Consider the following 12,741-nt stretch of genomic DNA (forward strand, 5'->3'; position numbering starts at 1 on the left):
CACATCAAGAGTGTAGTTTGCGTGGTGCTGTAAACGAAACACAAACAAACAAACAAAGCATTATGAATATAAACGCAAATATTCTACATATCAGTCGCGTCTCACTGCTAATCGCCTACAATGGTTCGTTTTTCACCTTAAAAATAGTTCATTACTTAATTCGATCTTTTCCGTTGGCTACGTTTGAATGACATTTTAATGCTGGTCGCCGACAATTTTAACCGTGAATTTCTGGAACTATGGCTCTACAGACACAAACTTGAACGCAATAAAATAGAGAAAATTATGTGAGTATGATTTTTGCTATATCATAAACAGTTGCTGTACAATGATTATATTCAAGGGACTATTGAAAGTCAATCGTGTGTTTCATGACTAATAACTTGAATTTTCTTGACAGACACGACGTATTGTGCTCCATACAGCCCCGCTGATGTTACTAGCAGAAGTAGGCCTATCAGTGGATGTTGAAGTCGAGTTATGGAAATTATAGGATCTCTTATGTTCATATCAATTATCAGCGTCAATGGTAATAGCAGATAACAGAGTGGTACACGTATTACTGTCAGGATCGTTACCCCTTGTATCTCTATAATGGCTTTAGGTGTAAAACGACAATGTTGTAGGTAAAATCGGGGTACAGACGGAAGGTGAAGGAAAAGAAAGAAAGAAAGAAAGGAAAAGGAAGGAAGGCAAAAGGTTTGACATCAATTTGCACAAAAAAGACACAAGCCTTTGTAAAGTCTTGAAGTATATGTGATTTCTGGTTGAGGCGGTGTTGTGTCACGGACGACGCGGAAACGCTACTCAATCATCTGCATTTGAATAATTCCAGGAAATCCTCCGTATATAAATTAAAAATCATTTAGAAAACAACAAAGAAGTCCTTACAGGTGAAATTCAAAATGTAAGCGACCTTGTTATCAAAAACTAAAATATATTTCATGTAATGATCAGTGTTCTTGCATGATCGGAATTCCATATTTGATTCATTTGCAACTCTATCCACACATCACACAGACAGGCGTTTGGCACTCCCAGCAGCAAACCGCGTATTATTGAAATCAAACCTCTCGGACCACAATTAGCATATCTAGGTAATCGTGTTGGTCATTCCCTTTCATGTTCTTCACGTCATTGGTTTCTTTCCCCTTTTTTCAAATATTCTCTAGCAGTACATCCTCATCTGACTCGTTAGACATTCTTTCTTGTAGTATGTAACTATGTAATAACATTTTCTATCCTTGATCAATTGTGATTTTTTTTTTGTATCAAGGTTTGGAGAATATAAATAATTTCCAAAGCAAAAGGTCAAGTTATTAATACTTATAAAACTTGTTGCTGATCGTTTTGTCATTTAAACGCTCATTCGTGCCCAATTCTGGCAGAAGCAAGTGGCGGATCCAGGGGGAGCGCACCGGGGGCACCCCCTTTATTTTTTGTCAAAACAAAAGAAATAAAAAGAAAAAAATTGGGGCCGGAGGGGTGCGTGCGCCCCTCCTTTAATTTTGTAAAGGCGCCCTTTTTACGGAATTCCTGGATCCGCCCCTGTATTAGATATACCGATTGCATATTTCATCGTTCTCAAACCCTTGTTTGTTTGTTTGTTTTTAAAGAAAATCCAATCCTTTTCAGTAGATTTATTATACTTAAAGATTCCAGTGAAAATTGTGATCATTATACGCATCGATATTCTATCTTGTTCTGAACATACTCTACAGGTCAGAGAACGAGGCTGCTTCGATTTCTCCATCATATTCCAGTCACGGCTTCATTGTTATTCAGTCGGACCAAGCAGAGGGAGTGAGTGTCGATTCGGAAGGGGCCGAGTCAGTTATGGCACGTAACGTGACAGGCGAACCTGACCTTATCCAGGGACCACCGTCTCATCAGAGTTCCGCTCCTGGTGACGTACCTCCGGCAGTCGGAAATGATTCTAGGCTCATGGTGACGTCATCATCGCTGGAAGACTTTTATAATTCCTTCGAGCAGGCGTTGGCGATTGCGCAGCATGCTGAACGCGCCAAATCTGAAGCGCGTACGGCAATTGAGAGAGCTGACACCGCCCGGAGTCTCGCAGAGCAGGCTTGGGGACAGGCGATGGCTGCGGCAGAGGCTGCGCAGAGTATCGCGCGCTCGGGTCTGGCAGTGGCAAAGTTATCGCTGGACGCTTGCAACGCACGCTCTAGCCAGAATGGACGCGGTCAGTCTTCCGACCATCTGAAGGGCGCGTTCGATCTGTTCGCACGGCAGAAGCAGCCAATAATGACATACGACAAGTTTCAAGCAGCTCTAGGTTTAGCCGAAGACGACATTGATGACGACGGTGTCAGCCGAGAAATAACACTCGAGTTCAACAGTGGCAACGTTGGAAGCGACTACCACACTTGTGGTAGCCAGGAAGTGCCTCCACAGCTGAATTTCTATGATGCTAACCAGGGCAACCAAGCAGCATCAACCCTACAGTTATCACAGCAGCTTTCAAGAAATACAAATATTCGACAAGACGCGGACGCATCCAGAAATGTTAGTAATCAGAAGCAAAACTTCGTTCCGAAGCGCTTCGAGAAATATCTGACACCTCTCGGACACACATCGGGCGCGTCGTCGGCGCGCACGCAAAAGCTAGCCAATCCATGCGATGGTTTACAAGGGAAAACGTGTGGCACTAATCCATCCTCGACCAATCAGATCGCCGAGCGTTTCTATCGTCTTCATGCTGCCGCGCCTCCCGCTCGGGCTCAAACGTCCGCTTCTGACGAGCTTGAACCCTCGGCGTTCTGGCGTCCCAATGACGTCACAGGGACCGACACTAGCAGCCGAAGGTCTAAGAAGGATCCTTATCTGGTGGGTCATCTCGTTTCCATGGTAACAAGAATCATTACATCATCTTTGATTCAATGTTGTCACTTTCATTGCGATAGTGCGTCATACCTCAACAAGATGATAATACATGATACCAATAATATGCATTATAATATATACGAAATCAAAAGAAGATATAAGCCAGTTTGGAGTTAGCTCATGTGCGCATCAACTGTACAAAATTACCTTTCTCTTCTCTGTTGGTTAGGCCCTTCACTCGTTTTCAAAGTGACGAAATGCATAACTTTGCCCGACGTAACAATAATGGAATTCATTATACAAACAAAAAATTAATTTCTCGACCAGGTTACCAGAATGGCTCGTCTACCAACACATGGGGAAGCATCACTCTATCTTGCCAAATCAGGTTAGCTGTCAGGTGGACGTGCTGGCAAACCACCATTGTTAAGAATTACGTCATGAATAATCATTATAATGTAGCAGATGCTTATCTCAGTGAATTTAAAACCCGACATGCCTGCTTCGTTTAAAAATGACCCTTTTCTGCTCGCACGCAGACTGGAACTCCGAACTGGCTTATTACAATATCAAATTGATATCAATTGCCAGCGGTGCGTTCTCATTTCTTCGGCAGTTATTATCTCAACTTTCAAAGATAATAGTTCAAAGACGTAATTATTTTCACCAGCGGCAGAGAAAGATCCCTCAGGAAAAAAAAAAAAAGAGGAAAAAATTGCGATCACACTAACGTATTTCATAACTGCAAATCACACTAACGTATTTCATAATTGCTATAAACTGGCGTAGATTATTATTCATCCAGTCGAAGTGGGAACCTCCAAATTGTTATCAATAATCAGAAATGTTGATCGGTACTTACGTCTTGCGACGTTTCGCCAATTAATTACTATACCAACTTGAAGGAAAGTTATACTTGTTCAAATTTCATTATACACGAGTAAAGGTAAAACAAAACGATTATGGTCTTTATAAGCAGACCTCTTATAAGAATCTTGATTTTCGTCACCTATAATCTGCGTCAAAGACCCCAAAATTACATTCCAACCAAGCTGCCTTTTACAAGACCCTTAAACATTGTCTTACTGAAACCATTAAGGGGAATAAGATGGGCAAATACGTAGTTTCGCAAATTGTTGGTATATATCATTATTATGATTATTTTCGGCATTATTATTTGTCATTATTTGTATTATTGTTATCATTATCATTTTTATTATGCAGTATTTGTTACGATAATAATGGTTGTCATTATCGATAATCATTATTACCATTAGCAGAAGTCGAGTTATTACTATTATAATTCTTTTCACTATCGCTATATTGTAGCACCTCTACAATATTGTATCTCTTGCCTCTGACAAGCTCCCCAAACACCCTTGATATCATTGAAGTAACAACAGCTGTCTTTCTATAATATTTTCAAAAGATATATAAGTAATATAAGGCCTAATGGTAATCCGTCTCGACAAATTTGGTGAGGTAAGTCTGAGTGAGATTTTGCCACGTGCTTTTTGAACATCAAGGTGATGAATCCACCTGTCACGTTTCCCGCCTAGAAACCAGGGTTATCCAATCTTGCGCTTCGTTTCCTTGGCAACAACACAGTGCATGCGTTGCTATGTCAATACATTGTACCTCTACCGTGCGTTTTATATTCTATCATGATGCATGATGCTTGTTGCCGCAATGGCTATGGTGTTGTTTTTATGACGACACTGTAGGAAAAACATGTATGCGGCCTACGTCAATATTAGTTACTTTTGTAAATCAGAAATAGCGAGTATTGAAGTTCAAACTCGCACTAAAAGGGCAGTGGGAATGAACACATCATTTCCGACGTACGCTTCCTGTTTTCATCGACTGTTTACTCAGAATTGGAGAACAATGCTCATCTTTCCCGGACATTATTTCATCGTGTTAAGAAAATGTTATCAAGGTCACATCATTTTCAGAGTCAATGTGTTATTTCCACTATGAAATACCATTGTGTAACAATTGGAAGGATAAACACACACACACACACACACACACACACACACACAGAGCAGAAAGGGGGGTGAGGAGGGAGATAGAGAAAGGGGATAAAGCTTGGAGGTAGGGGAGAGGGAGGGGGAGGAAGGAGGACGAGAAAAGTGGATAAAAACGGACATTCAATTCGTAACAATTATGTGTGTCATTAAATTTGATGTGTCTTTGTTTTTTCGTCGGTCGGTCGGTCGGTCGGTTGGTCTCGATATAGGCTGACGATGGTGCTAGCAGTGACGACAGCACACGGTCTGCTCCCACCAGCCTCGAAGTGCGCTGCCGACGCACTGAGAGTAGCGATGAAGGTTCGAGCCCACCTCTCAAACCCCGCCAGCTGCAGCGGCTCAGCGATATGGAGCCCACGGAGGAGAACATGATGACCCGCCTGCAGCAGCAGGCCAGACGGAGTCAGAGCTGCTCCAGCGAGCCTGGCGCCGACGCGACGAGGAAGCGACCCTGCTCGCCGCTGGTGCTGCCTGAGACGGACAGCGGTTCGAACGTACAAGTAAGAAGAGAAGCGGCACACAAAATAAATGCAATTTGCTTCTTTATACGTCCTGTGCAGGGATGCTATCTTGTTTCTACGTAATCATAAGGCACTCTTTTTTGTTTCTTTCTTCTTTTTTTTTTTTTTTTTTGGGGGGGGGGGGGGGACAACACTCTGTCCTCACAGCTTTTGGCCCTTACATATTAATTATTTTGATATGTATTTTAAAATGAAATGTATTTCAACCTATTTTTTGATAGTTTAATATTTCATCATGTATGTTTGGCAGTTATATGATTTTCTCATCTTTAACTAATTTTATATATTTGTATATTTAAATCAATATATTCATTTATCTACCCCTGATCTGTCTACATCTTTATTGGTTTAGTCAGGTACTTCTTCACTTATCATATCGCTTTATACTGTAGCAGTAGTTTATCTACTCCCTGTCTATCAATCTGCTAGCTAGGAGGATAGTTATAGATAACGTTTTACCAATCTGTATTATCTATCTATCTTTCAAATCATCAAGCTATCAATGTCTTCTTTAAAGGGGAAATCCAGTCCAAATATAAGTCAGTCTGATAAGAAATAGAAAAATCTTACAAGTTCAACGGTATAATTTTTGATCGAAATCGGATGAAAAGTAAGGAAGTTATGACATTTTGAAGTTTCACTATTTTGGGGGGAAACAGTTCTTGAACGGTCAATATGTCAAATTTTTACCGTTGAACTCGCAAGATTTTACTCTTTTTCTATCAGACTAACTTATATCTGGATTGGATTTCCCCTTTAAAATAGTAGGAAAGTCACTTCAGTAGAGTGTATTTTCGATGGCACCCCTGTATCGAACCAGTGGTGAGAAAGAGGTGAAAAGTGGTAGATTGAATGGTTATTGAGTCACATTTTAGTCTTAAACAAGTGTTGTTGTGTTTAGTCATGCATCTCAATGGCGAATGGCACAAAATTCGTTTAGTGCCATACAATTATACAGTTCCATAATTTCTTTGCATCAATTTGATGACGTCATAGGGAGACTGGAATGATTCTGTATGAGGCTGTGACGTTGTTGCCGTTCAACTCCGTCATTCATTTGCAGCTGAAATAGTTTGTCAAAAATGCTTAGCAATCAGAACTTGCCCTATTTAGCATTGCTAAATCATTGTAACTCGAGCGTAACGTGACGCGAAGGACGGGACATAAGTTTCTTTCTCCTGTGTTCACTCAGTTTAAAAGAAAACAAAAGAAAAAGATACGAGTGAAATATTAATGTGCAACCCATTTAAAATTATCATTACCATCTCTTTTTCATGTATCATCGTGGGCGACATCACACTGTTACGTTAAATCACATGTAACTGGAAATTCCCCATGCATGCCTTCTTGTTTTGTCCGATCTTTTGTATGATGTAACTTATTAACATTGGTCGACTTGAACAGTGAGTAGGCCTAAATATAAAATGTCATTTCATAGGCTACATATCAACCAAAAGAAGAGTCATATAGTGTCTCGTTTGTGACGTATTCTTGTAGCAGAAGGAAGCATCGTTGACCAAACTGCGTCTTTTCTGTTTTTATATGTTAAATCAGGCAGTTAGCTTTGTATAGATTCGTCTCACGCAGTGATTATAAGTATGACGTCTTATAGCTGTTGTAGCCTGCGCGTTCAGAAACTATACTGTCAGCGGAAGATGACGTGCGGAAGGATATCTACGCATCTGCGTATCATGGGATTAATTATCATAGGAGTGGTATTCTAGTTATCCGCAAGTAGTAAATTTGTGACTATTTTCTCGACCTTTTCTTTTCCGAAAGTTTGATTGAACACGTCAGTGATATATACCCGATTGCTCACTATTGTTGACGGGAATGCGCTAATAGCAAAATCGCGTGTGAATTGAAATTCTTTAACAAGTCCGCGAACTTGCCCCAGTAATATCATGAGGTTAATTCTTAATTTTATGTCCGCGATTCTATATACGGAATCCCAAGATACCATATAAATGTTGTTATCAAGGTAGCGTCATCAGAATATCGTCGACTGAATTCCTAAAATTTATTGTTGAAAATAATAAAAAAGTGAGATCACATACACGCACAACCTCTCATACGTGTGTATAGAATTGTTACTTACGAATCGCTTCCCTGAATTTACAAGGTAACTGCTTCAACAGGGAAACAGCTATAATATTCTTTCTGACCAACGCACTGACATTTCTGTGATCACTTTGGAATACCAGCGTTGCTTTTTTACTATATGTTATAGGACTACTCGTGATGTTTTAGAAGGTTATGTTTCACATAATTTACCTAAAAGAGAGAAAAAAGATAGCTCTGCCACGCAGCTATCTCTGTCACAACAGAGCGGGCCATTCTCGAGTATGACTTATCATCAAAGGGTTTGCTTATCAAAATCTACGTTGTTGATCAGTGACGTGATGACTTTTATCTCGCACAAATTCGAAGATGAGTGAAAATGTCACAGTGGTGGTGGAGGAGTAGGCCTACGAGGAGATATTAATGAAAATCAAATTGAATGTGAGAGAATACGTTCATGGACCTAGACTTGAATAAAGCGTATTTAGAAGATGAAAAGATCTGAAAAAAAATAATAACAACATAGTTCTGACAGTAGCCTGATGATTTTAATTTCGTACGTTACCTTGTGTGCAAAATAATGATCTCTTCCACCATTTCATTTTACAAATTCAGTCAGATCACATTGGAATAGATGCTCAACTTTAAAGACGACGTCCCTTGACCCCAGACCCTTCCCCTAACCCTACCCCTAATCCTGAACCTAATCCTCACCCTGTTGGAAATATAACCCTAACCCTAATCCTTACAATTCTTACTTTAATCATATCACTAACCAGTATTTAGCCGGGGGTAATTGTTGGTGGGGGGGGGGGGGGGGAGTAATTGCCCTGATATGGTATACCCAGCAGTATTTGTGGCGGGACCATTATGAAATCTTTTCTTGCTCACACTGTTCGGACCACTCTGGATGAATGAGACAAACGCACTGTTAGTGTTATTGTACACTATATTGCAGGCCCTATACGGACATAAGATTTCGTGTATTATGTTTCTTCCGTTCTGTTCATTCCATGTTTCACACGTGTTTGCATCATTTTGGTCCATTTATCACAGATGCTGCCAAATAATGTCCAGGCGTTCCAGCCCGCAATGGCCAAGTCTACTACACCGCCTACCAGTTACCATGGAAACGTGACATCATCGGGGAGAGCCTATCTTTCCGACTAACATGAAGCATATCATTCAACATTGTATTCAGCGATTAGCTACGTCATCAGTTTCTAAGGATGAAGGCTTTGTAGCTATACCCATCCAATCTGAAACCACTATACAGTATATCACAAAGCCGTTCCAAGAAATGTATGCTTGAAGTGCATTAAGCAAGAAAAATAAATGCATGATACGTATCTCTGTATTAGCCCCTACATTAGACTAGTCTACCATGCATAAAAATCAAATCCTAAGACAATACATATGATTCTGAATAATCGGCTATGAACCCGGCATCCCATAGTTGAACACCTCTGGTTGCTCTGTAGAACATCTCGTAACTAATTAAGTTCAGCGCCTCCCCTTAATTACGTACGCTAGATAATAGAGTTGGACCTGAGATTCACATGGTTGTTATGACTCTACACGTGATTATTTTGAATAGCGCCCTCAGGGCCAGAAAGAGATATTGAGCTATGGTTCAAGCAAAATACGCACCTTGGAAAACGCGAAGAGCAAAACCTCATCACATTAACTCTTTACATGCCAGACAAATTATTGCTTATTCGTGTGTATCTGATTAAATGGTGCAACAATTGCAACTTTGGCAAGATAAGAGTTACATGAACCAAGAGTAATAGTAAGAAAAAAAAATCTTTCTCTTTTCACTATTGAGTATTTTTGTTGCCAATTTCTTTGCCAAAAACAGAGTTGAAATCAAATATACATGATTTAGTAGAAGGGGCAGATTCGACACTGCTTTGTAATAAACTTGTCAGCATATGTATTCATTCAGAAAAAATAATGAGAAGTCTTTGTTCATGATTACTGCTTGTGAGGTGGTGCTGTTGTATAAATACATGTATCGTCAATCGTCATCTTGAAATGCATCACTTTGGTAATGGTAATGAAAATGTGACTCAGTTTTGATGCATGCCATTTTATCAGGTGGGTTAACATCTTGGATCATACCCACCTAAAAATATATGGGGATAGAGCATTCTCTTCTGTTGCACCATGTCTGTGTAACTCTCTACCAGTGCAACATCCTCAATATCTTCAAGTCTGAACTGAAGTCTTATCTTTTCCAGCAACTTTGTGAATGATGTGTGACACATTGTGGGAGCTGGGCGCCTTTGAATGTTTCTACAGATAAACGGCGCTATATAAATACTGTTTTTTCATCATCATCATCATCATCATCATCATTATCCTTCCTTATTGAATGTTATATCACTTTGATTGAATTTGCATGTTTTGTAATGCTGCTGCTGTTGCTAATTATCCAAACAAGTATCGAAGTGCAACAAATGAAGATAAAGGTTGATGAAGAAATGTAAAGTGAACAGATAAACACACAAACTACTAGTATTGCAACTGGCTCTCTCTCTCTCTCTCTTTCTGTGTGTGTGTGTGTGTGTGTGTGTGTGTGTGTGTGTGTGTTGTGTGTGTTTCTCACTCTCCAACTATGTCCTATGAAGAAGAGTTTGATCGCAAAAAGGAGCTTGTCAATTTGAGATATCTGTGATTAAACCTGCTAAAAAAAAAAACACAGAGAAAATAAGAAGAAAATTATATACATTTTTTTAAATTATAACTTCAGGGATATTCTTTTTTTTTTTTCATGCAACAAATGAAGTAACTGGAGAAAGGTTAAAATTATACTCGGTCTGATGATGGACTTACCTTAAATTGTATTAAAATGGTGACTAACCAGTTTTGCAATCACACTGTTCATATCATAATACTAACTTACCACCTTACATTTTCATTGTGTATGAAATATACGCAATTGTTGAGAATGATTTCATACCATAACAGCACAACTAGAAACGTTATTGGAGGCTTTGCTGAGAATGGCTTGGGTTTTATTGCAGTTTCTTTTTCTTCATCTGTTTACACAGAAATGCCCACTTTGAAATGCTTTGAATTAAAACTAAATCAACAACCAGCACTCCAGCATCAGTCAGAAGAATATAAATCAACTAACCATCGTGGAAGACTGGAGCTTCTGATTCTTTAACATTTTTTTTCTCTATCTTGCCTTCTGCTTACAAAAATACACAAACATATATGTACTTATATGCATCTTTGAAAAAAAAAAAAAATATATATATATATGATGAACACTTGATGAACATGTGGCAAGCATACATCAATAAGAAGACTGTAAAATAGACCAAACCAAAAGGGTCTCATGTCATTTAGAATGAGTTAAAAGTCTCTTAGTTTAAATGCTTATTTCAAGAATCACATCAGAGAACTGTATTTACATACTTTGCAATAACAAAACAAAAATGATTATCAATACACAAGTCTGAGTGAACAGCCCTAACATACATCTCACTCTTGTATATGGATGACTTATATTACTTGTCCACATTTAGACGTGATACGATGTTAGCATGACCAAGAAGAAAGCTAAATAAACAGTACAATGGTTCATGGGCAATGGCCATGAAGAAGCTTTCAAAACTTACAGCATTAAGACAGACATAATGTCCTTTCAGATTGGTGTAAGAACTCACTTGTAGAATGTGTTAAAAGAAACGCATTCCATGCTTATCGAGTAATTATTATTATTATTTTTTTTATGGAAAGTTCATCCTAATGTTATGCTGCTTTGTATGAAAAAAGACAAATCAGAGAAGTATGTCAGTGAAAATTTTGAGGGAAAAAAATCAGGAAAAAAAAAATGAATTGTTAAAGTTTAGAGTGTAAGCCAAATGGGCAACTCTGCATGATCTAGGTGTTTAGCACGTCTCCCTTTAGTTTGGACACAAAAATTCACCAATTTTCATTTTCTCTCCCAAAAAGCATTTTATTCGGACATGTTCATGGTACATAATTAGAGCAACATGTTTTTGCATGTCCTCAGGAGGCAAGTTCTGTCTGTGCCGAAATATTTGAGAAATGTGAAATTCTTTCACAAAAATAGAATTCTTTGATTGGTATTGTCCTCAAGGCTTTTAGGTGAAATAGAATTTGAAATCAATTAAGTTACAGACTATATTGTAGAATATAAGAGTTGTGTAGTGTAATGCATACTCTTTAACTACTGCTCTAGTGTGCACTTAAGCACATATGAAATTATTTCTGTTTGCATAAACTGTTGCAAAAACAAAAATGTTATATAACACCTTAATATCACAAGGGCATTCAAATAGATGAATCACTTCGGTTAGATGTTAGAGATGAAGCACTTTGCCAATCATTTGTTACACAAAGGAATGTCTGAGACCTCACATAACTCTTCTCAGAACAGATAATCATTATTTTATGGAGACACTTTCAGACTTTTCTTGCATGCCATATTGCTGTGATTTTGAACATGGTTACACAAGGATTGATATATCCCATATGCAATGGGGGGGGGGGGGGCAGTCTCCTACAATCTTTTACAAAACTCCTCCTTCAGATGAGAAAAATGCCTGCAGCTTGCAACTATGGACCGTGCATTCATCTAAAAAATTTTTGAGGCAGAATCATGATCCTAAATGCGTTTGAGACATTCTCGGGCGATAGATGAACGCAACCATGTTTTCAAATGCGTTTAGAAATGCCAATTTGAAAATGCCAAAAAAAGGGCGGTTTGAAATGTGACTGAGACAACGATTGCCTTTCTGCGAGAGGATTGAATACAATGCCATTTTGAAACACATTTATATCTCCAAGCTGCCAGGGTCAACTTCTAGCTGTTTCCGGTTTGCGGTTCTACCCACTGTCAGTGCCTGGATGATGAAGGCATGTTTGGTGGTATGCAGTTGACCTCTACTTCCCAGGTTGAGCAGCACAGTGACAACACTCAAATCACGATTATAAGATGGTTAGACAAACATAGCACCCCAAGAATCTTGTTCCAAACCATGTTCATAAACGCCATTCTAAACGCGATTTGAAATGTGATTCTCGATCTCTCTCTCTCGAGTTAGATAAATACAGCCAGAGTCTTACCTACTAGACACTTCAACAATATCACCCTTTCTACTGCAAGTGTTGTTTACAGCAAATAATGCGCACTAACACATCTTTGAGACACTTTTGCAACGCACATTTCTGCAATGGGATAAAAGCTCTGTATTTGACTGCATTGAACAGCCAGACGGTGCTTTAAAGAGTAATGTTACATT

The 12,741-nt window shown here is 39.0% G+C and overlaps 1 protein-coding gene across 1 annotated transcript; it reads left to right on the forward strand.

Moving 5' to 3' along the window:
- Nucleotides 1-2,003: 2,003 nt before the first annotated feature.
- LOC140227125 (uncharacterized) lies at nucleotides 2,004-9,580 on the forward strand. Its single transcript, XM_072307557.1, has 3 exons — nucleotides 2,004-2,847; nucleotides 5,087-5,377; nucleotides 8,516-9,580. Exons 1-3 carry the CDS (start codon nucleotides 2,101-2,103, stop codon nucleotides 8,627-8,629), a joined length of 1,152 nt encoding a protein of 383 aa, XP_072163658.1. The 5' UTR covers nucleotides 2,004-2,100; the 3' UTR covers nucleotides 8,630-9,580.
- Nucleotides 9,581-12,741: the final 3,161 nt, after the last annotated feature.

Source organism: Diadema setosum, chromosome 4 (assembly GCF_964275005.1).
Source record: "Diadema setosum chromosome 4, eeDiaSeto1, whole genome shotgun sequence".
Lineage (NCBI taxonomy): Eukaryota > Metazoa > Echinodermata > Echinoidea > Diadematoida > Diadematidae > Diadema > Diadema setosum.